This window comes from Labrus mixtus, chromosome 21 (assembly GCF_963584025.1).
Source record: "Labrus mixtus chromosome 21, fLabMix1.1, whole genome shotgun sequence".
Taxonomy (NCBI): domain Eukaryota; kingdom Metazoa; phylum Chordata; class Actinopteri; order Labriformes; family Labridae; genus Labrus; species Labrus mixtus.
The window spans coordinates 7,207,498-7,230,790 of NC_083632.1; the positions used below are offsets into that span (position 1 = coordinate 7,207,498).

General features: G+C 40.6%; 2 protein-coding genes across 3 annotated transcripts; both read left to right on the plus strand.

Moving 5' to 3' along the window:
• Window positions 1–16,209, plus strand: LOC132955713 (thrombospondin-2-like). Of its 2 annotated transcripts, XM_061028677.1 has the most exons (21): window positions 1–395; window positions 524–589; window positions 736–872; window positions 1,822–2,088; window positions 2,936–3,029; window positions 3,123–3,287; window positions 3,584–3,760; window positions 3,845–4,018; window positions 4,335–4,465; window positions 5,860–5,994; window positions 6,098–6,316; window positions 6,399–6,506; window positions 6,626–6,785; window positions 7,852–7,970; window positions 9,122–9,356; window positions 9,739–9,966; window positions 10,064–10,194; window positions 10,836–10,976; window positions 11,162–11,259; window positions 14,741–14,880; window positions 15,852–16,209. In XM_061028677.1, the coding sequence occupies exons 1-21, from the start codon at window positions 389–391 to the stop codon at window positions 15,857–15,859; spliced, it is 2,940 nt and encodes a 979-aa protein (XP_060884660.1). In that variant the 5' UTR covers window positions 1–388; the 3' UTR covers window positions 15,860–16,209. The 2 variants fall into 2 exon arrangements, with proteins under 2 accessions (XP_060884660.1, XP_060884659.1); XM_061028676.1 differs by lacking the exons at window positions 11,162–11,259; window positions 14,741–14,880; window positions 15,852–16,209 and having other exon boundaries at window positions 1–386; window positions 10,836–11,008.
• A 990-nt stretch (window positions 16,210–17,199) lies between these two features.
• On the plus strand, window positions 17,200–22,314 carry LOC132955716 (potassium channel subfamily K member 1-like). The gene is made up of 3 exons (XM_061028681.1): window positions 17,200–17,657; window positions 19,487–19,891; window positions 21,052–22,314. The coding sequence occupies exons 1-3, from the start codon at window positions 17,306–17,308 to the stop codon at window positions 21,342–21,344; spliced, it is 1,050 nt and encodes a 349-aa protein (XP_060884664.1). The 5' UTR covers window positions 17,200–17,305; the 3' UTR covers window positions 21,345–22,314.
• The last annotated feature ends 979 nt before the right edge of the window (window positions 22,315–23,293 follow it).

The window sequence follows — 23,293 nt, forward strand, 5'->3', positions numbered from 1 at the left end:
CACACACAGGCGCACACACACACACACACACACACACACACACACACACACACACACACACACACACACACACACACACACAATGACACACACACACACTCAAAGAAATACATAACCACATTAGGACTTTCTGCAGAGCTGTCTGCATGTTCTCTACTCTTACCAGCCTTTCCCTTTTTTTATTTTTGACACGTTTTAAAACTAATTTCTGAAAGCTGTGACGGTCCAGATTCCAAGGTGGGAAGGACACAAGGAGACAAGGAAACAAGGGAGAGTGAAAAAGAGGTAGATATTCCATCACAGCCTCTGTGGAGCTGCAGCAGGGACTATCCTTCCAGCCGGGATTTTTAATTGCTGAGAAAAGCAGAGCAGCGAGGAGCACGCAGGTATGCAAGGTTAATTCCCTCTTCATCTTCTTCTTCTTTTATCTCCTCTGCTGCAGCCGTGCTTGTGTTGTGTGCTGGTGTTGCAGTATAGCAGCTATACTTCATGGTGAATGCATATGTGATTAATGTGTGAACAGGAATGAGTCCGCTGAGAGGTTTCCCCCTGATTCTGATATTCATCCATGCAGCAGCTGTGCGTGCAGGTACCAAACATCCTCAAAGAGACACTCAGAATATCTGCATTAAAATGCATGTGCAAAGCCAGATTCTTCATCATTCTTATTAAATTATTTATTGATGCAGATCTACAATCTGGCACTGATGACACACACGTGTGCCTTCTCTACAGGTGTGGGTGGTGTAAAGGTGGAAAATGTGTCGTCACAAATCTGTCGTCATCCGTGTGACGAGCTGGTGGGTTTGCTCACTGAAATCCACGGCCTGAGGATTGTAACCAGCAACCTGCTGGAAGACCTGGACAGAGTAGTAAGTAGTCACATGTATGATCTGCATGTTGGCAATTGTTTTCCTTTTGTATGTAACTTTCTGATGCTACTTTTATTTCAATAAGAAGGAATTGAACTTAACATCAAATAGACATTATTAGAAAAAACATGTAATAACCTTTTAAAGGAGTGTTTCAAAAATGTAAAAAAGAAAAGTGATGTTTCAGACTTTTTTAATCAGTGAGTAAGAGGTCATTTAAGGCTCTTTAAGAACTTCAATCCGGCTGTTTAATTGTGGATAAACTGAAGGTATAAAATAAAATGCTAATAATCAGAAATTTGTAAAGGAGTTTTGGGAGGGGTCAAGTGAATTAAAAAGAAAAGTAAATGACAACATTATGTATATTTAAACAAAAAGCTACTCCTATTTTCTTGTTTAAAGATGCCCTGTTTGCACATTTAAATTCATCACTTTAAAGTTCTGACGTAGAAAATATGAACAATATAAAAATTTTAAAAAACTGTCCGATCCCTTGTCCCTTCTGAAAAGTAATTAAAAAAGGCTTTTTATAGTTTAACATTTCTACATCAATAAAACACTACAAAAGTAGTTTTGGTGTTATGGTTTTCGACAAATAGAGACGGTTAATGTGAATGCCGGCTAAATCAGAACTTCACACTGTATTTGCCGGGGGAGATTTTATTATGAAGTCTGTCTTCTTCCAGGGAAATTTGAACAAGTGGCATAATAACTTTCTGGCCGGAAGCTCCGTGGTTTGTGGTGGATGTCTTGGTAATTTGGGGGGGAAACATAAACAGAAAGAAAAACCACCCGTGTTAAAATGTTGCCAGTGAATGAACTCAAGCACCATTCAAGTCAAATTCAAAAGGTCTCTGTGTGCCATAGAGGGGGATAGATACAAATCAACATGTGTTGTAAGTTTTCTGATGATGATTTTACTGTTTGTGTGTGATTTTTGTATTCTCAGTCAAAAGAGAATGAAGAGATGCGTCTTTCTTTGGCTGAGCTGAGCAGCAATAGCAGCAGCCGGAGCAACAGCAGCAGCAGTCGTAGAAGCAGTGGCCGAGGTGATTGGCACGGTGACGGCCGCGGCAATGACTATGGAGGAGGGGACCTCGATGGTTATGACCCTGAGGTGGACAGAGCTGAGGAGGTGTGGTGCGTCCAGGACGGGCGGGTGTACGACCATGGGCAGGACTGGGAGGTGGACAGCTGCACCTTCTGTACCTGCCAGGTCAGTGTTTCACCAACCTGATGCAAATGAAATCTAAAATATTCAAGGCAGGGGGTTGCCTATCAAGTCTCCGATGCACAGAGAACAGAGTTAAAACAATCATCTTGATAAAAAGGTACACCCTGACTTTATATTCCTGAATCTTTCTGTTTTATTTGCAGTGCAGAACAGTTGTTTTTTTTGTAATTAAAAAACATTTCCTCTCTTGACTTGTATCTGACTTCTGCAAGACTTTGATTACTTGGGAGTTGACTCTGTTGATGACACGTGTAACCTTACATTTTCTTTTGCAAATATTATTTTTCTATCCAGGAAATAAAATAAATTCACAAATCTTCCTCCTCTATTGTAGCTTCACCTTACAGGAAGGGTTCAACAGTTTGGAAAATTCGCTTATTCCCTTTCATGCTGGTAGTTAGATTAAAAAAAAAAAAAAATCAATTCCACTTTCAGACTTAAGAGTGGGATCGATCTTCTCTTCTCACTCTTGGCAAGAAATCAAATAAGCATATTTTCCAAAACGTGAAATAATTTCATTGTAATTTATTAACCAGTTGGGGAGATGCTAAAGTTTGACTTAAACCCAGTGTGGTTTCATTGAATTCCTCTGCTGCCGTTTTCCAGTCCATATTTCATGCTTGCTTCATCCTCCTCTCTGCGTCTGTTTCTCTTTATGAAACATAATTAGTTTTAGTCAAGGTTTGGATTGAAGGAATAGCCAAACTTACTATGAGTCATGACGGCAAAAGAATTCATCCGCAAGGACGGGCAAAACATCTGGCTCAACGTGACGTATGTTGAATAATGTTTGTTCTAGTTTCTTGTTTTGTTTCTCCATCTTGTGTAGGGAGGGAAGGCGGTGTGTCAGCTGATGTCATGCCCTCCAGTTTCCTGTATCAATCCTTCTTTTATTGAAGGAGAGTGCTGTCCAGTGTGTCTCAGTGAGTTCCTGCAACGTGATACTATCCTCGACATTATATAACGCAAGTATGATGAAGTTGTGCTGATAGTGTGTGTCTCCGTTGTGTGTAAAGATAATGAAACTGGCTGGTCCCCGTGGTCTGAATGGACGCACTGCTCCGTCACCTGTGGACGAGGAGGTCAGCAAAGAGGCCGATCCTGCAACAGCATCATGCCGTCCTGCTCCGGCCCGTCGGTCCAAACCCGCAGCTGCATGCTGACGAAGTGCGACCGCAAGGGTAGGAGGGACATCAATCGGCACGCCTGATGTCATGGTTTAATTTATTCTAGTGATTGATTTTGCACAGCCGCTCAAAGGGAACGATCGAACATTCCTCAAAGAGCAAAAAATATGGAACTTCAGAGTAATGGATTCTGAAGATTATGATCATAATTGGAAACATGTGGTAGCTTTAGGGATGTATACACAGTGTGGAGATTTGGCGGGGGTCTGTGTTGAAGACTTTTCCTAGCTGCGACACAAAAAAAATAGACTTTTTTTTACAAACTTTTCTGTGTTTGTGTCATGTCGAAGGTCGCGCTGATGGGAACTGGGGACTTTGGTCTCCTTGGTCTGCGTGCACGACCACATGTGGAGACGGAAACATCACACGGGTTCGCCTCTGCAACAGCCCTCCACCACAGAAGGGGGGCAGAGGGTGCACGGGCAGCGCCAGGGAGACACAATCCTGCAACAACACACTCTGCCCCGGTGAGTTTTAAAAAAAAAAATAGAAATGCACAAACTCGCTTCACTGTAGACATTAACTTTTTGGAATGATATTTTCACCTTCAGTCGCTGGAGGTTGGACCGGCTGGAGCGGATGGTCACTCTGCTCAGCAACATGTGGAGGCGGCCTTAAAAGTCGCCAGAGGGAGTGTTTAAACCCGGCCCCTCAGAACGGAGGGAAACCCTGTGCCGGAGACGCCACAGACTATGAAGCATGTAACAAACAGTCCTGTCCTATAGGTAAACCTAAACCATGTCCACAAACTTCAGGCTAGAGGTACAACTTAATAGTGTTTGCATACATTATTCTATAAGTAGAGTCACATGCAAGAAAAAGCAGAATTGCTTTTTAACTGGTGCGACATATTTTCATACAATAATGGATTAAAAAAAGATTATCCTGCAGCCCTTATGCTGCTTTCATCTAATTATTCAGTCCGAGGAGAGAAAAGACAAATGATTCATATCTCAAATTCCTGAGATAATCAGAGCACCTTTAACCCCTATATGGATTACTTTGCAATGTGACTCATTTTAATGTTTTGTTTTTTTTTAGATTTATGTTTGCTGTCGAATCCATGTTTTCCGGGGGTGAAGTGTTCATCATATAGCGATGGATCGTGGGAATGTGGACACTGTCCGCTGGGTTTACAGGGAAATGGCACCCACTGTGAAGATGAGGATGAGGTAATGTGGGCATGCAATTGTATCTGAAGTCAGCTGCTCCTGCTCAGTACTTAGACTGCGAGGTAACACCACCACTTTGGTGACAGAAAAAGCTTGGAAAATGCATGAATTATCCCTTAAACAAGTTTTGAGGTCTCATGCATAAATTTATATGTAAGCATGGGCTTACAGGACACCATGAATTTACATATTCCAGGATAAGAGTGCAGAGTCTCAGTGTCATGGAACAAAAAGACAACGCAAAAGCAAGACAAAATATCTTTTTATATCTGTTTTCTGAGCTTTTGAGACAAAATTAGCAAGCTTAAACAGCCATTCCAGTTGTTGCACATCTGTCCACCCCATTATTTCTGTTTTTTGAAGAGCAACATTATGGAATAATAGCTCAATAACAAGTCATCATATTTTGTACAATGCAAAAGAAAATGGGACTCAGTTTCCACTTCATCCAAATCACACATCTCACAGAGTCTGTTTTCTTTAAGAATATTTTTAAATCGACCGACTCCAATGGCCTGAGGGAGAAAACCAGATCTTAACTGTGCGACCAAGGATCTTTGGCATCTAGATAAACGACATGTTACATGTAACATTTGTTAACATATGACAGATGGATTGGCATTAAATTTAGTACAGGTATTCAAGGTTCCCAGACCATGTATCCTTGTAAAGTTGATGGCTCCCAAACGGTTCTTCTAATGCAAAGAGCAGGTTGATGTTGAGGTTTGGAGTTAAACGTCTCACATCGACTGGATACAATGGAATGAATCTTTGTACACCCATTTATGTTTCCCTCCAGATGAATTCTATCACCAAGTCAAAGTTTTATTTTGTCTTTCACTCTGCTTTAGTACCCATTACCTTCCAAACAAATGATTTTGCCATCAACCTCAGCTGAACTTTGTGTTTGCTGACAATCAGTAAATCTCAGTATGCAAACACGTTGAGCTAACATGGAGAAAAGTGTAAACATTAAAGCTGCTAATTATCAGCATGTAAGCTCTGTCATTGTAAGCATGAGGAAAAACCCTCGTACTAAACGACAGCCTCACAAAGCAGCTTGTGTGCCTGTAAACTCTCAGATTTACCGTCTCTGCCTTTTTCCCACAAACATCTATGACATGCACGATAAATCTCAGGTTTGGTGGAAACTTCCAGATCCGCAAAGTTTTTCCCTAATCCTCCTGATGACTTTAGCACTTCATGGAGGCTGTGAAAGAAAGCTGTGATCGGTCCGCTTTATCTGACATTGCGTACCTCTAAAAAGAAGTAAATGTTACGTACAGTAGTGTGATCCAGGCCAAGGGTTCCAGCTCATAAACACCGCCTGTCATGTCTTTCTCTTGTGCTAGTGCTAGATATACTTAACATGGCTTTCTATTCTATTGCTGCAGTGTGAGGTGGAGGGTGTGTGTGTCACACAGTGTGTAAACACAGACCCTGGGTTCTACTGTCTGCCCTGTCCTCCTCGTTATAAAGGCTCCCAGCCGTACGGCCTGGGACTGCAGGAAGCCCAGAAAATCAAGCAGGTGTGTGTTTCCCCTCCATGATAAACTTTTTTTTATTTGTGTCTCAACTACTTTTCTTTTCTCTGAACTAAAGTCATAAATCTCTTCGGTATTCTCTCTGTAGGTGTGTGAACCATACAATCCTTGCAAAGACAACACACACACCTGCCACAGGTTTGCAGACTGTCTGTACCTGGGCCTGGCATCTGAGGTTTTGTACAGGTGTGAGTGCGCTGTCGGGTTTGCAGGCGACGGCTTTCTGTGTGGGGAAGACTCTGATCTGGATGGTTGGCCCAACAAGAGATTGACCTGCAAACAGAACGCAACGTATCACTGCGAAAAGGTACAATTGTGAAAAAAGTGGTTGGCTGTAAGTTTTGTGGTTTAGTGTGAGTTCACTAAAGTTGGTTGTGATTTGGTTCCAGGATAACTGTCCAATGCTACCAAACTCTGGACAGGAGGACCTGGACCAGGACGGACAGGGAGACGCCTGTGATCCTGATGATGACAATGATGACATCACCGATGAAAGGGTGAGACCGTCGCTCAGATCCTCAGAAGAGAATCGTTCGGAGGATAAAATCGCTCAGACAGGCAAAAAAATACAAATTCTCAGTATGTGTATGGTTGCACAAATGTGTGTCTGTGATAGGACAACTGCCCGCTGGTGTACAACCCTCGGCAGTTTGACTCCGACAGAGACGGGGTTGGGGATCGCTGTGATAACTGCCCGTTTGAAAGCAACCCACTGCAGACAGACACTGATGGGAACGGAGAGGGAGACGCCTGCAGCATCGACATTGACGGAGACGGTGGGAGCTACTCACTGAACAGGAACAAAAATATGCAGTTACTTATCTGATTATACCAGTCTTCTTCTAAAATCCCATAAATTCAGTATTCAGAGACAGTCTAAGGATCTCATTATGTTCAATAAACCAAAAATAATGTCCCGGATGACAATGTGGTAGCTCTTATCTCCTGCTGATCTGTTCCTATACATGTGTAAAAAAAAAAAAAAGGGTTTTACGACAAAAATCTCATCCTTCTTTGTTTCAAAACGTCTTTAAATCTTTGCCGTGGAGTGAAAAAAAAAAAGGCTGACTCAGCAGTGTGCTATTATTTACATCGTCCGACACCTACCCCACAGCCAGGGTTCAAGGCATAATGAAAAAACTGAATAGAAATAATCAACCATGCTGCTTATTGTCTTGTTTGCTTTAGTCGGTCATGTAGAGGCATCAGTATTCATTTCATTAATATCGACAGTTAAAAACTCCTTATAGGAGCTTCAACTTTAAGTCGAGATGAACCAAAGTTTGAAATCTTCTAGCCTTTATTGTTTTTTACATATACCTGTGAGAAACAAAACAGACAATGCTGGAGTAAATGTCTATTTGACTTTTTAATGGCAGGGGAAAAAGAGAGAGGAACACATTTCCATCAAAGTGAAAAGATTTTAGGCTGTGGGACACTTTCCAGGATATTTTAAATTTCAGGTGGCCTGATGCTTAACCCCTCTATATATCTGTCTACTCTTCTTCTTACTGTAAATTAAACGATTAAGAAGATGACTAAATCTATTTAAACATCCAACGGTGTATTTTTCAGGAGGAGTCTCATGAGATATATCATAGATTTTACACGGATCGTTAGGGGTCTGGAAGACAAAATAACTGAATGGATTTTCTATGAAAGGAAATAGAAATCCAGAAGTAATGAGCACAGAATGAAATATGGATTTAAATGCATTTAACCAAATATTGTCTTGATTTATATTCCTTTGCATGTCTTGATTTTAGTGCGTAATAAAACTGTACAAGTTCAATAAAATGTAATTTATCTGCTGGGTCTGTATTTTTCTCCTTGCTTCTCCAGATGTTCTGAATGACCGTGACAACTGCCCTTTAGTCTACAACACTGACCAGAGGGACACAGACCTGGATGGTGTTGGAGACCAGTGTGACAACTGTCCCCTTCTACACAACCCACTGCAGGTCAATTTAAAAAAAAACACACACACACACACAAATCATTTAAACAGACATCTGTCCACTTAGAAACGTCCTAAGATAACAACTTGGATTAGACACTGTGCCTCAAAGAACATCTGGTATGGGCTTTCATTTTATTGCTGGCTATTAAACAAGGAAATATTACAGGAAAGTCTTAGAAGTGTATTTCAGTTATGATCAACCTAAGCGCAAAAACTTGTGTCTAACTTTACTGATTATACAAAGCATACACTGAATAAAAAGATAGGCAACATGACAGCTCCACAAGAGTGAGGCCTAAACATTTGGAGCTCCCCCTACTGACCGGCTGCAGTATAGGACTTAAGCTCCACCTCCTCCATTTTAACAGATGGGACATGGGTCAAACTAGAAAAATAAAATATGTCACGTACATTTTTGTCAAAAATGGTTTCTGTCTTTAAGTTAGTTCTTATAGTGCTGATAGATTTCCAAGTTGTAGTCAACTTGTAACTCAACTGCATGTGATGTCACTCAGTCTTTTAAAGGGAGCATGTGCATGACACATACATATTTGCTCTTATCTATACAAGTCTAACACTGAGTAAAAATATTCTACAATAACACTTTAATGCTGAACTAATTAACTTATATTTTCAGATTGTTGCTCTTACACAGGTGCTCATGTTTCTGAGAAGCTACAGTAATATAAAAGGGTGTAAAACACCATGATTGACAGCTCTGTTGACAAATGCAGCTCCTGTAGCGCTTTGAGCACCAGGTGAGCGGAGGAGAAAAGGAAACAGCGAGAGGAAAATGAACAAACACAGATCATTTAACTTTCTGTGACCGTGTGGGGTCTGCTTCACACCGCCACAAGAATCTGTCATGTTAAAGACTTTCCCGACATGAGAGATCAAAGATGTTTCATCAGTGAGTTAAATGTGTTGTTTGGTTTGTAGAAGGGGCCGCGGCGACAAAAGTGCAGCAGAGTCTACTGAGTAACTCTGGCTGTTAATGATGTCACCTGTGCAATATGTCAGCACCCGTAACAGGGATCATTTTGTCTTCACTTTTGTACAAAGGGAGGAGCTTGAGACTTGTTTAACGTCTTTCTATAAAATCAGTGATACAGAGAATGTGACTAAAGTGTGCATGCGTTGTTTTCTTTGCAGCGTGATTCGGACAGCGACCTGGTGGGCGACATGTGCGACAACAACGAGGACATCGATGAGGACGGGCTCCAGAACTCTCTAGATAACTGTCCTTACATCGCCAACAGTAACCAGGCCGACCATGACAACGATGGGAAGGGAGACGTCTGTGACCACGATGACGATAATGACGGTATCCCCGACGATCGAGACAACTGCAGACTGGTGCCCAACAAGGACCAGCTGGACTCTGACGGTCGGTGTTGTCTAAGTTTTTCAAGATAATGTAGCCTGGAAGAAGTGTCACTTACACCTACGATATGCTTCAAATCAAACAATGGGGCCTAAATGTCTTTATTCTCAAATATCTTGAATATCATGAACAAGATGGACATGAATGATGGCTCGTTTGCTGTCACACGGGGGAAGATATTTTGTATCATTTTTGAGGAATGTGTTTAACAGTCATGCAGTAAAACCTTTTGGTCCAGTCCAGTCTGTCTGCAGTGATCCAGGTCATGTTAATGTTGGACATCAGCATAAACCGTTTACCGTGCCAAGTAGAGTCTTTTGCAAAATTCAGGAAATCACATTTGGAATGCATCTCTGCCTTTTTATCTCTGTCCCTCTTTCTGCAGGTGATGGTAGCGGGGATGCATGCTTCGACGACTTTGACAATGACAGTATTCCAGATGCGTTGGATCCCTGTCCACTGAACCAGGATATCGGCTCTACAGACTTCAGGAAGTATCAGGTTGTGTTGTTGGACCCTAAAGGCACCACGCAGTCTGATCCTCTTTGGGTGATCCGCAGCCAAGGCACCGAGCTGCTTCAGACAGCCAACTCTGATCCCGGCATCGCTTTAGGTAAGCTTTAATCCCCCCTCCCCCCCCCAAAAAAAGAGAAAAACCTAAAATTGTTGAACTCAAAAGAAAAAAAGAAAAAACGATTCCTTTTTGCCAGGATATGACAAGTTCAGTTCGGTGGACTTCAGTGTGACATTTTATGTGAACACCAACCGAGATGACGACTACGCAGGCATCGCGTTCGCTTACCAGTCCAGCCGGCGCTTCTATGTTGTCATGTGGAAACAGGTGAGTTGTGGATACGATTATGAATAGAGGGAACAATCACCTCAGACCAGATGATGCCATATTACCACAATACTCAATATTATAATGAGCTAATGCTACTTTCAACAATGGGTGAAATATCTAGTATTGCTTTTCTTACCACTTTTATGCTGAAAATGTGTCAAATCTTTCCATCAAAATCTCCTTCTATCCCACTTTATTCTTATTGCATCAAAAAAAATTGCCAATATTGTCATAAAAACCTGACAACCTCTCATTCCAGTAAACTCAGTCCAACACAAAAAAACAAATGAATGTTTGAGTCAATCAATCCCTATGATGACAGATCAATCATGTGCATCTGTGTATCCATATCATATTGGAATGTAAAATATTGCAATGCAATGCCCTGGCTCACCAATCCTTATTATAACTCAGCTCCACTAATGGTGGTATGAACTGAACCAAAACTGCATTATAAAACCCTTAGATCTAAGTTTAAATCTCTCTTTACTCACCTTTAAATATCTCCTTCGACTTTGTGCTTCTCTCCAGTGTTTTTATTTATATTCTCACTTGCAAAAAAATGTGCACAGCAACAGTCCTCGTCTTAGTTAAAAGCATCAACAACACCTCCACATTCTTTCTGCCCGGGAGCGCAGGTGTCTCAGGCGTACTGGGAGAAAAAGCCGTTCAAAGCTTTCGGCACAGCAGGGGTCTCCATCAAACTGGTCAACTCCACCACAGGACCGGGGGAGTATCTACGCAATGCTCTGTGGCACACCGGAAACACCAGGCACCAGGCATGATTCAGCAAACTTTGTCTCCCCTTTGTATTCTGCTTGTTAGAACTCGCTCTTTGTTGCTAATTTGAAACTGTCCTCAGAAACGACCTTGAACAGACCTTCTGTTGTAGGGATGTCAAAGTAAAGCTCAGAGGCTGGACCTGTTCTCTTGTCTGACATGTCTTTGTTTATGTCTGCTTCAGGTCAGAACGCTGTGGCATGACCCCAATAAAATAGGCTGGAAGGACTACACAGCTTATCGAATGCACCTCATCCACAGACCCAAGACTGGTTTCATCAGGTGAATAACGCTGACATGAGACCCAACTCAAAAATTTTGAGACTCTTTGTCCCTGTGTTCTCTGGAAAACATTTCTCTGGTAAACAAGTCATTTTTATTGGCATGGATAATCACAAACAAGTCTTTTGATCTATGAGCCCGTAGATGTTTTCAGTTAAAGCATTTGTTGCATCTTGTTTTTCCCCTTTTGACTCAGAACATATTTATTGATCTACTTTTACAATAAAAATTGACTTTATTCTCACAGGAGATCACTGATGTAAAAGCAGGTTTTTATGTTGTTATTCTAAAGCTGGGTAACAATATGATTTCACATCAATGCACATGCCGTTTAGTTTGCAGTCACACAATGCTTTGTAAGCCGTTGACATCCAGGTAACTGTCTCTGCAGTTTACTGGAGATTTAGTTTCTGTGGCAACATTCAGAGGAAGTGAGTATAACCATGGATTTGGCTAAAAAGAAAATGGAAAAGCTCAACAGTGATGATAAACACATGAGGATTTGTTCGCTCTCCCTCTTATTTGAATGATTAAAAGCCTTCAAAGTAGTGAAGAGATGCACATAGGAACAATGTCTATGTAGTTACATAGGCAAATGTTTAAAGCTCATGTGAGGAGTTTTTTTAAATGGTTACAAAACAGATTGAAAACAAAAGAGTAATGATGCCTCATTATGACCTAAAGAAGCAAATGAGATGATGAGCAGGAAGAAACCTAATTTCTATACAGTTCTTTTCAATGTCTGAAGCTGCTACCTCGTGGTAGATGTCAGACAGAATGATTAACTGCACACTGGCTCTTTCTTATTTTCTTTTGTTCGCTGGCAAAGATAAGGGATACATTTGTAAAAATAAAATAAAAAGAAAACTACTTACAAATGTACAGGAGAAGATCAGCATAGCGATATGAAGTACCACTTTATCCAGCAGGGGGCACCAAAATGTGCAGAAACCAAAGGTTTATCACCGTAGCTTTAACTAAGAAAAAAAAAACAGTTTGCAAAGGGAAAAATATGAGAAATTCGAAAAAGAACTACAATTGTAAGACATGCTTTTAAACCTCAAACAATTCCGTAAAGTATATGGGTTTTATTCTAAATGTGGAAGAACACTAAAAACTAGCCTCAGGAACACCAACTCTACCAATTCCTCGATGAGAAATCACTGCTTTCTGAACAAACTGATCAGATTTGTTCCTTGAAATATGCTGCAGTTTGGACCGTACAGTACAAACAGTACAGAAATATGTGACAGGACAAAAAAAAAAAGAAACAAAACACACACATTTCAAAATCACTTCATAGACTTTTTCCACACCATTGTTTTTCCACGCACATTCACGACCCACTGAAGACGGCTCTGCGATCCCACTTTTGGGTCACGACCCACCAGTTGAGAACCACGGCGTTAAACTACACATTTAGGGCTCAGTCAGTACCAGGCCAGCTCAGGTCATATTAGTTTTATTGGCGCAACAATATGCTGAATCACTTCTTAAATTTGTGCGAATCACATCCAGTTCCTCCGTTTTTTTAAGAACAAAAAGTTGCCTTCGGATGTCCTCACGCTGGAGACTATCATCAATCTCCACGAGTTATTTGATCACAACTATGTTATTCACTTTCTGTGTTGTACCCTGTTCTCCTCAACCTGCCAAATCTACTTCTACTTAGTTGTGCTTCTCACTAATGGACTTTTGAAAACAGGCCCCGGGCAATGTGTAACTTTTAATGTGCACATTGAGAGGGAAGCATCAGTACAAGAGCTAGGTTTTAAAGCTCCAGGACGAAAGGACAAAACTGCAATGTTCAAGGCCAAGTTATTCTGAAAATACACTCACACAGAATCTATCTTTGAGGACGCAAGTGTTGCATTCTGTGCGCTGGATGATTGTAGGATGACTGTATGCTCATTGAATGTCTCACTGAAAAGAGGCTCCTGCTCTTTGTTTTTGAAGGACACACACACACATTGATATTTTGTCATTCGCCGGGAACTGTTTTTAATATAGCTCCATTTGACGTCATGTTCTCAGTTTTAGCCAGATTTTAAAAAAGTAAAACAACGAACAGAACAGAGAGTACAAGAACAAAAAGACACAGTTGGCCTAGAAATGTTCGGTACATTCAAATTGTGTGTCCAAAGACCCAAATGCTTTTGGACACAAATGGATAAACTATCAACAAATCAGAGCGAGAAAAAAAAAAGGGTAAGGGAAAGGTAACTTTATTGGTAGGCGTAGGTGGATTTGGTTTGCAGTGATTGAGTCGGCCTCCTTTTACACACTAACAACAGCACAGGACAAAACATGATAGAGCTCAACACTAAAGAGAAAACCCTTGGTAAAAACAAGATAAAGTAACCCATCAGAAAGAATAAGACAAATAAAAATAAGATGTGTGATGTGTGACGTATAGGTAGGTTTCAAGGGTAGTTGTACAATTCACTGGGCTTTCCATCAATCCAATACAAGAACATTAGACAAGGCAAGAAAGAGTAGCTAAAACTTGCAACTTGTATGCACATCCAGTTTGTTCAATAATAACACAAGAGTGGATACAGGATGATGCATTTGCAACAGCGCTTAAATTCTCACAATAATGGTAAACAACTGTGACTGGCCTGATGGTCACGTGAATAAGAAGTTTCCACACTCCACGTAGACGTGATGTTCTATGAGTGTCTTTTTGTAAAGCATTGTTTGACTTCTTAAGCAAATACATTTATAAATACGGTTTCTACCGATAGCTTGCAGCGTATTGACTCCTGCAAACACAAACATTTCACTGGCGCTACACCAGCGACGTCTTCCAAGCAAGATTCTCGCTGCATCATCGTATGCTACTTGAAGTTAATTCAAGCCCGCTTTATTGCAGTTAGACCACAAGTGGGCAGTATAGAGAGGAGTACAATGTGCTGTGAAGAGAGTCACCTTCACCCCATCTGTACATGCACCGAACATGCAAACCCTGAACATGTGAACCTGAACATGTAAGATTATGATTTCTACTTTATGTGTTTTTTTAATGTTTAACCTGCAAGGTGAATACAGAAACATTTAAGATATAATATTAGATAAATGTTTTTTTGTGTTAATCTGAAAAGTTGTGAAAAAGGGAAAATAAGTATTATTGAGTAAATGTGTTTCGTTACATCCCACCTCTGATTTTAACACCGAGGTAAACTCACTATTGATGTTTTACCTTTTCCATGAGGTGCCATCAGTTACAGGTAGTCTGCATCATTGGGTAAACACATAACAAATGCTAGGCTCATGATGCTAGCATTTTGGGAGGGGCTTTCTATACCTTTTAATGAGCGGGCAAGGACAGAGGCTACAGCTGGATACAGGGTATGAGGGAGTGGGAGATGACATGCGGTGAAACAACAGAGGGTGGGAGTCAGAACCCTCGAGGGCTCTAGACTACCAACACGAGACGTGAGATTTAACCACTGAGCTAAACCCTGTGTTCACTTTGCAGGGTGGTGGTGTACGAGGGCAGGAACATTTTATCTGACTCAGGGGCCGTTTACGATCACACCCTGGCTGGAGGCAGACTGGGACTGTTCGTCTTCTCTCAGGAACACGTCCTCTTCTCGGACCTCAGATACGAGTGCAGAGGTAAGACCACTTGTTTCTCCTGACTCCTGATTGGAGGTGGAAAATTACTCTCATTTAGATCCATTTGCTTATTTAACAGTGTAAATATATTCCATGACGAGTAAATGTCCTTCATGTAACGTACAGTTTAGTGGACAGTGTAAGTAAATGGTCTCAATCTAGACAGCTGGATAATTTCTTTACTATGTACAAAGTTCTCAGAACAGGCGAGTCATTATAAAACCAGTTCCTTTAACTGTCTGAATTGTATCTTGTTTGATTATATGTTGGACACTATTTAATGTCTGTAATGTATGCATTTAAAATCTGAGAGGACATGGTGTGAATAAGGAGAGAAGACAAAGGTTTTTCTAGCCACACTTTTATTTTAAAATAGAGAGAAATATTAGAAAAGTCCTAAAATCTGTTGGGCCTCAAACTGTAATTGAAGTCAGATAAGTTAAAGGGGAAATTACTTGTGAAACTTTCCAGCTGGACAACGCTTTTCAAATGTGTTTTGTATTGTTACAACTTTGTAATAACTTAGCTAATAAATAAATGACTCTCTTGAGCACAAACAAAGTTCATTGTGAAGAAAGGGCAGTCTAAACTGAACGTCTGAGGCACTCTGATGCAATATAAAAAAATCCTTTATTAAATAAATAGGGATGTGTTTACGCGTAAAATTATTTTTATATCCCATCAGAGTGCCTCAGACTTCCAGTTTAGACTGCCTTTTCTTCACAATGAACTTTGATTGTAATCAGGACAGTCATTCTTTTATTAGCCATGCACGAGTAACAATTATGTAGGAGGCATTAGAGAAACTGTGTAATATAGTGACCTCTGAACCTGCAAGGGAGCAGTAGAAGCATGAGGTTTAAGAAATACTAAAGTACATCACTCTACTTGGGTAAATCTACCACATGCCTCTTATGAAACACGATCCTCTGATGATTTTTGGACCCTAATTTCTGTGTTCTTTTCCTCAGACAACTGAAGAGACCCACCTAAGACCCTTAAACATGTCAGAAAACTAAGAGAGAAAGATTGATTATTATGCACAAGACCCGGGCCTTCAACCTGCAAAGACTATCAATACGTTTTTATGTATCAGCTTCCTGTGCCAAAGACTGCTGTCTCATTCGCTGTATTTAACTCTTAAGACTCAGAATGCATTTCTAGTGACAGTTACCTCTTGCTACTTTCATTAGCTTTTCCTTTAATGGTGTAAATAATTATTTATTGCCAGATGCCAAAGGAAGTGAATTGATGCTGGATTAAAGAGAACGTTGTGCATATCTCTTGTGGTAAAGTAAATTATCAATAAAATACTTTTTTCACTTCTTATTTACTTATTTTTATCATAATTATTTTATTATATATTTTTTTTATCTCCACTTTTCAGCTCATGTTCCTCTCTGGAAATGTGGTCTGTATCGCTCTCTAGTGGTAGAAGTACTAATTGCATCTCAGTCAAAGCAGAACAGGTGGAAAATGTTTTATTTAAAGTTGTTAAAGTTAAGCTCAGGCAGTCTTAACATCGTTTCATATTCTTACAACTTCTTGACTAAAATAATAAAAGCATTCTATAGAAATACTTAGTAACAAGTACAAGTCATTAAAAGTCAAATTTACTGATAAAAAGGGAAGTGAAAATACATAAACTCATTTACTCATTAACTGTAAAGCATGGTTGATGTAATGTTTTGTTTGTTACATTTTGGACATTAAAGGAACTGTCTTGTTAAAAGAACAGTCATTTTTCTCTTTAGTTCTACCAGAAGTATCATAAAATGTAAATAATCCGAACCAAGTGATAACATTGTACTAAAGTGCTACTCAGTAACGTTTTGATGAAATAAAAACTGTGTTTGAGTAAGTGTTTAACATTGTGGAAGAGCAAAACTAATAGTAAGCCAGACTAAAGATTTATGTGTTTTATTATGACCTTTTAGTTTTTTTAAATTCTACTTTTGTTACATAGTAATTCTCACTGTAAGTATTGTAAACGAGGGGAGCAAGTTAGTCCATAAATAAATCTGGTCTGACCTTGAGCCTCAGGGAAAATAAATCCTTTGTAGTGACTCAAAACATTAAAACCTGTTGAACCGGTGAGAAGTTTCCTTTCACAAACTCAGGTACACACACACACACACACACACACGCGCGCGCGCGCGCACACACACACACACACACACACACACACACGCACACACACGCACACACACACACACACACACACACACACACACACGCACACACACACACACACACACACACACACACGCACACACACACTCTACCTGGCTCGGTGAGGGACTGACGTCACCAGTGCCTGCTTCCATTGAGATGTGGAGAATGAGGAAGACAAGTCCATCTACAGCAGGGAACAACTTTCTTTTGAACTAGTTTAGTATATCACGTTTTGTCTTTAACTTGAAGGATGTCTCGCGTTTGTTCCACGGGTTGTTTCTCTCGATTTGTGGAGAGAAACTATTCGGCGCTGCATTTTGCGCTCCTGGTTTTTGGGTATATCCTTTATCTCATTGTCGGCGCAGCGATTTTCTCGGCCATCGAGCTGCCGTACGAGCGTGAACTTCGCCGGGAACTGGTAGAGGCCCGGCAGGACTTCCTGAGCAGCAACCCCTGTGTATCCGACGAGCGCCTCGACGAGCTGCTGGCCCGCGCACTGGAGGCCAGTAACTATGGAGTGTCCGTGCTGGGTAACAACAGCAACCATAACTGGGACTTTATCTCTTCACTGTTCTTCACCAGCACCGTGGTGACCACGACAGGTGAGGCCCGGGACACAGGTGTGCCCACAAAGTGTGAGCTGTGGATGATCCCTGTCTGAATTTGAATTGATAGTTTTCCCCCCATAAGTCAAGAAGCCTACGAATTTAAATCAAACATAGTATCAAAGAACACGTAAGCGTAGACGTTTGACATCTAGTTATTTGGGAAATAGAAGCAAGTTTGGAGAGGGGAATTATAATGCTTTAATGAGAATTGACGCCCTTGAAGATACATTAACAAATAGAGCAGTTTAACCTACTAAATAAAATAAAATCCCCACATTCCTTCATCCTTCAGTCAGGTTGTGAAGGGCAGGACTAAAACTGTATCTATAATTCATTATGCTTATTATTTATTGATAGATTTAAGATTGAGTATGAATCGGATCTGATTTGTGTTTTCACATGAAGACACGCTGCTTTCTAATGAGCATCTGTTTTTTTTTCTCCTTTTAGCCTACATAATTATTATTCTGTGTGTAGAGATTCACTGCAGCAAAGTGGCTCCAGGGGAGGAACCGCACCTCTTATTATAGCCCTGTAATTGTCCACATATACACACACACAGCTGTCATTTTCTTCTGACGTCATGCACAGTGAAGCTTAAAGCTGTGTTTTGAAGATGGTCAATGACAGAAAAAAAAAAAAAAAACATCTCTTGGAACAGTCTATGCTTGGAACTCATCTCATTTTACAGACATGAACTGGAAGAAGAATTTGTTTGAAGAATTTTGTTTCAGAAACAAAATGATATCTCAAAAATGGTACAGAATATTTATCCAACAAAAGTATGCAGCACAAGATTTGTTCATTTTAATCTATGTGCTATGCAAAGTTGGTGCTGAGTTTAAAAAAAACAAAAAACTACAAAAGATATGATGCACAAAGACTCAAAACACTATGTCACCCAAATATACAGCCTACTTATTTATTTGCTGTAAACAACACAGCATTTATAATAATAATAGACTTTATTTGGCATGGACATCACAGATACATTGGACCGAACCAGATGCATTGTTTAAGTGTTTTAGCAAGCATGCTAGTTCTCAACACCTGTCCACGGGAGGCTTTTTGAAAAGAAAACAATTAAGATAGGGAGAAAAAGCGATAAAACAGAGAAAACAATAATGGGAGAATAAATAAATAGAACCGTAGAGCAAAAGGGCAGCATGATCAAACAATACACCAGTCAGAAGCTATTCGTGTGAGCACTGTTGTTTTGATTTTAGCCATTGTTTGAGTCCTCTGTTAAAAGCATTCCTGTTGCTCTCTGATTTTATGCCAGTGGTGCAGAGAGTTCCAAAGTTTTGCCCCCTTTGCAGAGAAAGCAGAGCGGCCAAAAGATGCCTTGTACATTGGGGCAAGACAATCACCGCTGATGGAGGCTCGTGTGACTGCACCTACGGGAGCTCTGACGCCTAATGGCTATTTAGAGCCAGACTGTGCTCTGCATCAGCTGCTTTATAAAAAAAAAAAAAAAAAAAAAACAGGTTCAGGTGTTATTCATATTTCAAAACCACAGAGTCCCATCCGTGGGTGTGGACATCAGAGTGGAGCAAATTAGACTTTAAGCATGGAAAAAAAAAAAACCTGCCATGCTACAGGAACCTGGAATGAATCAGAGTGTAGACATTAGACAGGTTTCACGCATATGTGTACAAAAATATACGTAATGTATACACAACTACAACAAAAGCAGTACAACATTATACCAGCAGTGAAGCTTCCAGCATTTGAGCTGCATCGGCTTTATGAGACAGGAACATAGCAGCTGTATTAATATAGTGAACTCAGACTGTACTACATGTTTTTTTCTGTATTTTCAGGTTATGGCCACACTGTTCCTCTCTCAGATGAAGGGAAGGCCTTCTGCATCTTCTACGCCCTCTTGGGTATTCCCGTCACCCTCTTCTTCCTCACTGTTGTGGTGCAGAGGATCATGGTCCTGGTGACTCGACGTCCAGTGGACTACTTTCATCGTCGATGGGCCATGTCTAAGCCCAAGCTAGCCGCCATACACGCCACCTGCTTGGCCCTCATCATGACCCTGCTGCTCCTAATCATCCCTGCCTGGATATTTTACAGCCTGGAAAAGGACTGGGACTTTCTGGAGTCTCTATATTTCTGTTTTATCTCTCTGACAACCATCGGCCTTGGGGATTATGTTCCCGGAGAGACGCACAGTAAAGACGACAACCCACATCCACAACTCTACAGGCTATCAATTACAGGTGGGTGGAAGGATGAAGATACTGCTGGCTAAGGCTACTGAACAGATTTGTAGTTCTAAAAGTTTTGATTGCACTCGATAGAAACGGTTTAGAAATGGTTTTGAGAGTTCTTTTTCTCATCATATTGAGCAGTGGTTCAACCAAGGACTTCTTGCCATTTTCTCAACTCAATTATTTATGAGAAGGTGAAAATAATCTGCTATTTAGCAAGGAATAGCAAGGTCATTGTTGAAGCTTTTTGAGGCTGTACTTTTTTGCTGTATCCAAATGAACTTTGTAGTTAGAAGTCATGTCAGGAAACACTCAAGTTGACTATGTTCAAATACACAGAGACGCATAAGATTCCACAATGTGGGGGGAATTATGTGGGGGGAACATAGCTTTGCCTCAAGCGATTACTCGGCTCACTTGATGCCAGCACGTTAAATAGCTGATTTAATGAAGCACAACATAATGCAGAAGTGCTGATAAACTGTTTACATTTACACGTTTTAACTGCCACTGATTTCTGTCCATTTTGGGTTTTGAGCTCGGGGGTTGATCATGTTTCAGTGTTTTCCCGAGTGCGTCTTCGTGTTCGTGTTGAAATGTAGACATTTACTGGAGAGCCCAGGAAGTCACCTGCTTAGTTTAATTGACACACAGCGATATAGGCAGAGTGGAAAAGCCGAATTACGATCATGAGGCTCGCAAGCTCACGAAGACAGAGCGGACGTAGTGATGTTCAAACATTCTTACATTTGTTTCTTTGTACTAAAACAAAGTACAGACGAGGCTGAGGGGAATGTCCGCTTTGCAGGTATTTGGTTATAAGCTTAAGTATGATATTTCAAATTGTCCAACAGAAAACAGTCTGGGCATCTTGGAAGCTGTTCATTATTTAAAGGCACTTCATCTATTAGCTGGTAAGATACTCTGGTCTGCATCAAAGTGTTGGGCCAACTAAGAGACAACTTTTTTTCCCATTGAGTATTAATAATGTGCTCCTACAGGATCGTCATGTTTTTGTTTTTCTAAATGGCAAGGTTAAACAAAGCAACAACTCTTGGCCACTCCACCCTTTACACACTGACCAATCCTTGATTAAACCAGTCACCCTGCCCTGGTCTTTGTTTAGTCATGCTGCCATTGTGTGTAATACGTGCTATTTGCTTTCCCAGTCTACCTGCTGCTGGGCCTGGTGTGTGTCCTGGTCGTTCTGGAGACGTGCTGTGAGCTTCCTCAGATGAAGCGTCTCAGACAGAGGTTCTGCAAGGAAACCGTTCGGGAGCTGGACTCTGAGACCACCAACATCATCAGCAGGGACCACTTGAGTGACGAGCTGACCGATACGTCGGATCACGTACCTGTCATCCCGTCTGTGTCGGACCAGGCTGCTTCTCTACGGGAGGATAGCAAATCAACACCTTACACCCAAGCATTAGGGTCTCCCTCTAATGGAAAACTGAGGTGACGGATTTCCTTGAGTGGATTTCGCATTTTGCTTCCTTCGTGACTGCTAAAGACATACCGCCGCCTTAAAGTGTATATATGAGTATATTAGGAGCCTGAGCACAATTTTTGTTTATCTGCATTAAATCTGAGTCACTTAATCAGTTTGAAATAGATTCCTTTTCTCCAGTGCCAACACCAACAGGCATCTTTGGCTTAAAAGCAGGAACCACCCACAGACTATCAGGATCAGGATGGCTTTGTTTTCTTGTTCTCCCCCTGTTGTGTTATTCCCTGTAGATAAGACCTAGATCTGTGACACAGAGGAAGGGCTGGGCCCTCGAACGGAGGGAAACCTCACAAGGTTCCTCTTCCTGCCAACGACTCGGCGTTGTAATCCCAAGGCGGCACAGTCTGCTCCTGGATGATTTCACACCCGCTCTATGCATATTATATAATCGACCGGGGTATTTGCATGGGAAATTTGCCTCCTTGGAAGTAGGAGAGTGGTACCAGGAGAATTAGGCTCACTATTTGTTGGTCTGTTGCACATAACGTGCAAGGATTCCACGATGAAGATCAAACGATGCAGAAATAAACATTATTCTCTTCCTGGTTGCGACAGATGGTTATTGACCTTATTATCCTAAATGTTGAAATACACTCAGTTTATTCTAGAAGGTAGGCCTCATCGCAACCAAGAAGCCTCAAACATGAGGAAAAGATGTTTTTTTTTTTTTTACACAGGTGGTGATTCAACTGTATAATTAATTTGCTGCGGTTCTTGTAGTGTTTGTATCTGACCATAAAGAGATATTAAGCGATGCGCTGGGGGTTACACACAATGCGATACGATACAATACACGATACATAGCAAGTGATGACTATAACATCATGATACAAGAACTTTGCAATGAATATGTGGACGATCATATAATGACATCACAATATTTGACTTGCTGAAAATATGAAATGCCCCTCACGAAGGTCAAGAGCAGGATTGATGTATTTATTCACTTTAATTTGCTGTCAGTTTCACTGCCTAACACACTTCATCCTCTTAACTTTCACTATTGTCTGAAACTTTTCTTCTTCTTCTTCATCTTCTTTTATCCTGCTGTCAACTTCTTCTTTAGCCAATAGATTATGTTTGCGTAACCCCCATTCATGTTATCAAATGGGTGTCAAGCGCCATTGTGAGAAGTGGTGGGTCAAATTTCCAGGGAAATCTGATAAGAACACTGTTTCTTTTTGTAATTCATCAAAAATATTGGTATCTGTGGTATCACCAGTGATTCTATAATTGTATCACGAGCCATATTGCTGATCAATATTTTGTCTCACCCCTAATTTATTTTATTTATTCTATTATCATTGATAAGAACTTCTGAGACAAAAGTAATAGAAAGGTGTGTGTTAGGTGTCATTCTGACTATACAGTTGAATCAAACCTCCAATTCAATTCAGACAAAAACTTCACCTTTTACAATAACATTAGGACATTATAACCTTCATAAACTTAGGGTTTCATTCAGGGCTGTTTAGCTGATACACTGGCATCTGAATGTTAGGCATTGGGATAATCATAGTGCAATATTTACACATCTTCCACTAGAGGGCAGCACTTTCATTTTCTATTCTGAAAAGATAGATTACGTGGGATTCATTGGTAAAATTAATCTCTCATGCTTCTTAAAGGATTTTGTTTTTCCTTCAATAATTACACTGCAATAACATGTTATTGTTACACCTGAAGGTGAGGGAACATGCTGTTACATGTTGCACTTTTCATTAGGCTACATTTTGGCAGAGCTGTCCCAGTGACAGGAGTGTTAAGCGGATTGTGCTGTATAAAGTGTTTGTTTTATGTCAGGATTTTGTAGATAGCGAGCAAAAACATCTTAAAAACTAGGTGCAAATTCAAGGTATGTCTTCCAAATATATATTTTTTGTTTTGTATATTTTAAGGTA

Bases quoted from the DNA above. Each gene is read 5' to 3' on its own strand.
- LOC132955716 (XM_061028681.1), top strand. From the start codon at position 17,306: ATGTCTCGCGTTTGTTCCACGGGTTGTTTCTCTCGATTTGTGGAGAGA. The intron at 17,658-19,486 runs GTGAGGCCCGGG...CTGTATTTTCAG, and splicing joins CACCGTGGTGACCACGACAG to GTTATGGCCACACTGTTCCT. The intron at 19,892-21,051 runs GTGGGTGGAAGG...TTGCTTTCCCAG, and splicing joins CTACAGGCTATCAATTACAG to TCTACCTGCTGCTGGGCCTG.
- LOC132955713 (XM_061028677.1), top strand. The intron at 590-735 runs GTACCAAACATC...CCTTCTCTACAG, and splicing joins TGCAGCAGCTGTGCGTGCAG to GTGTGGGTGGTGTAAAGGTG. The intron at 10,195-10,835 runs GTGAGTTGTGGA...CCGGGAGCGCAG, and splicing joins ATGTTGTCATGTGGAAACAG to GTGTCTCAGGCGTACTGGGA.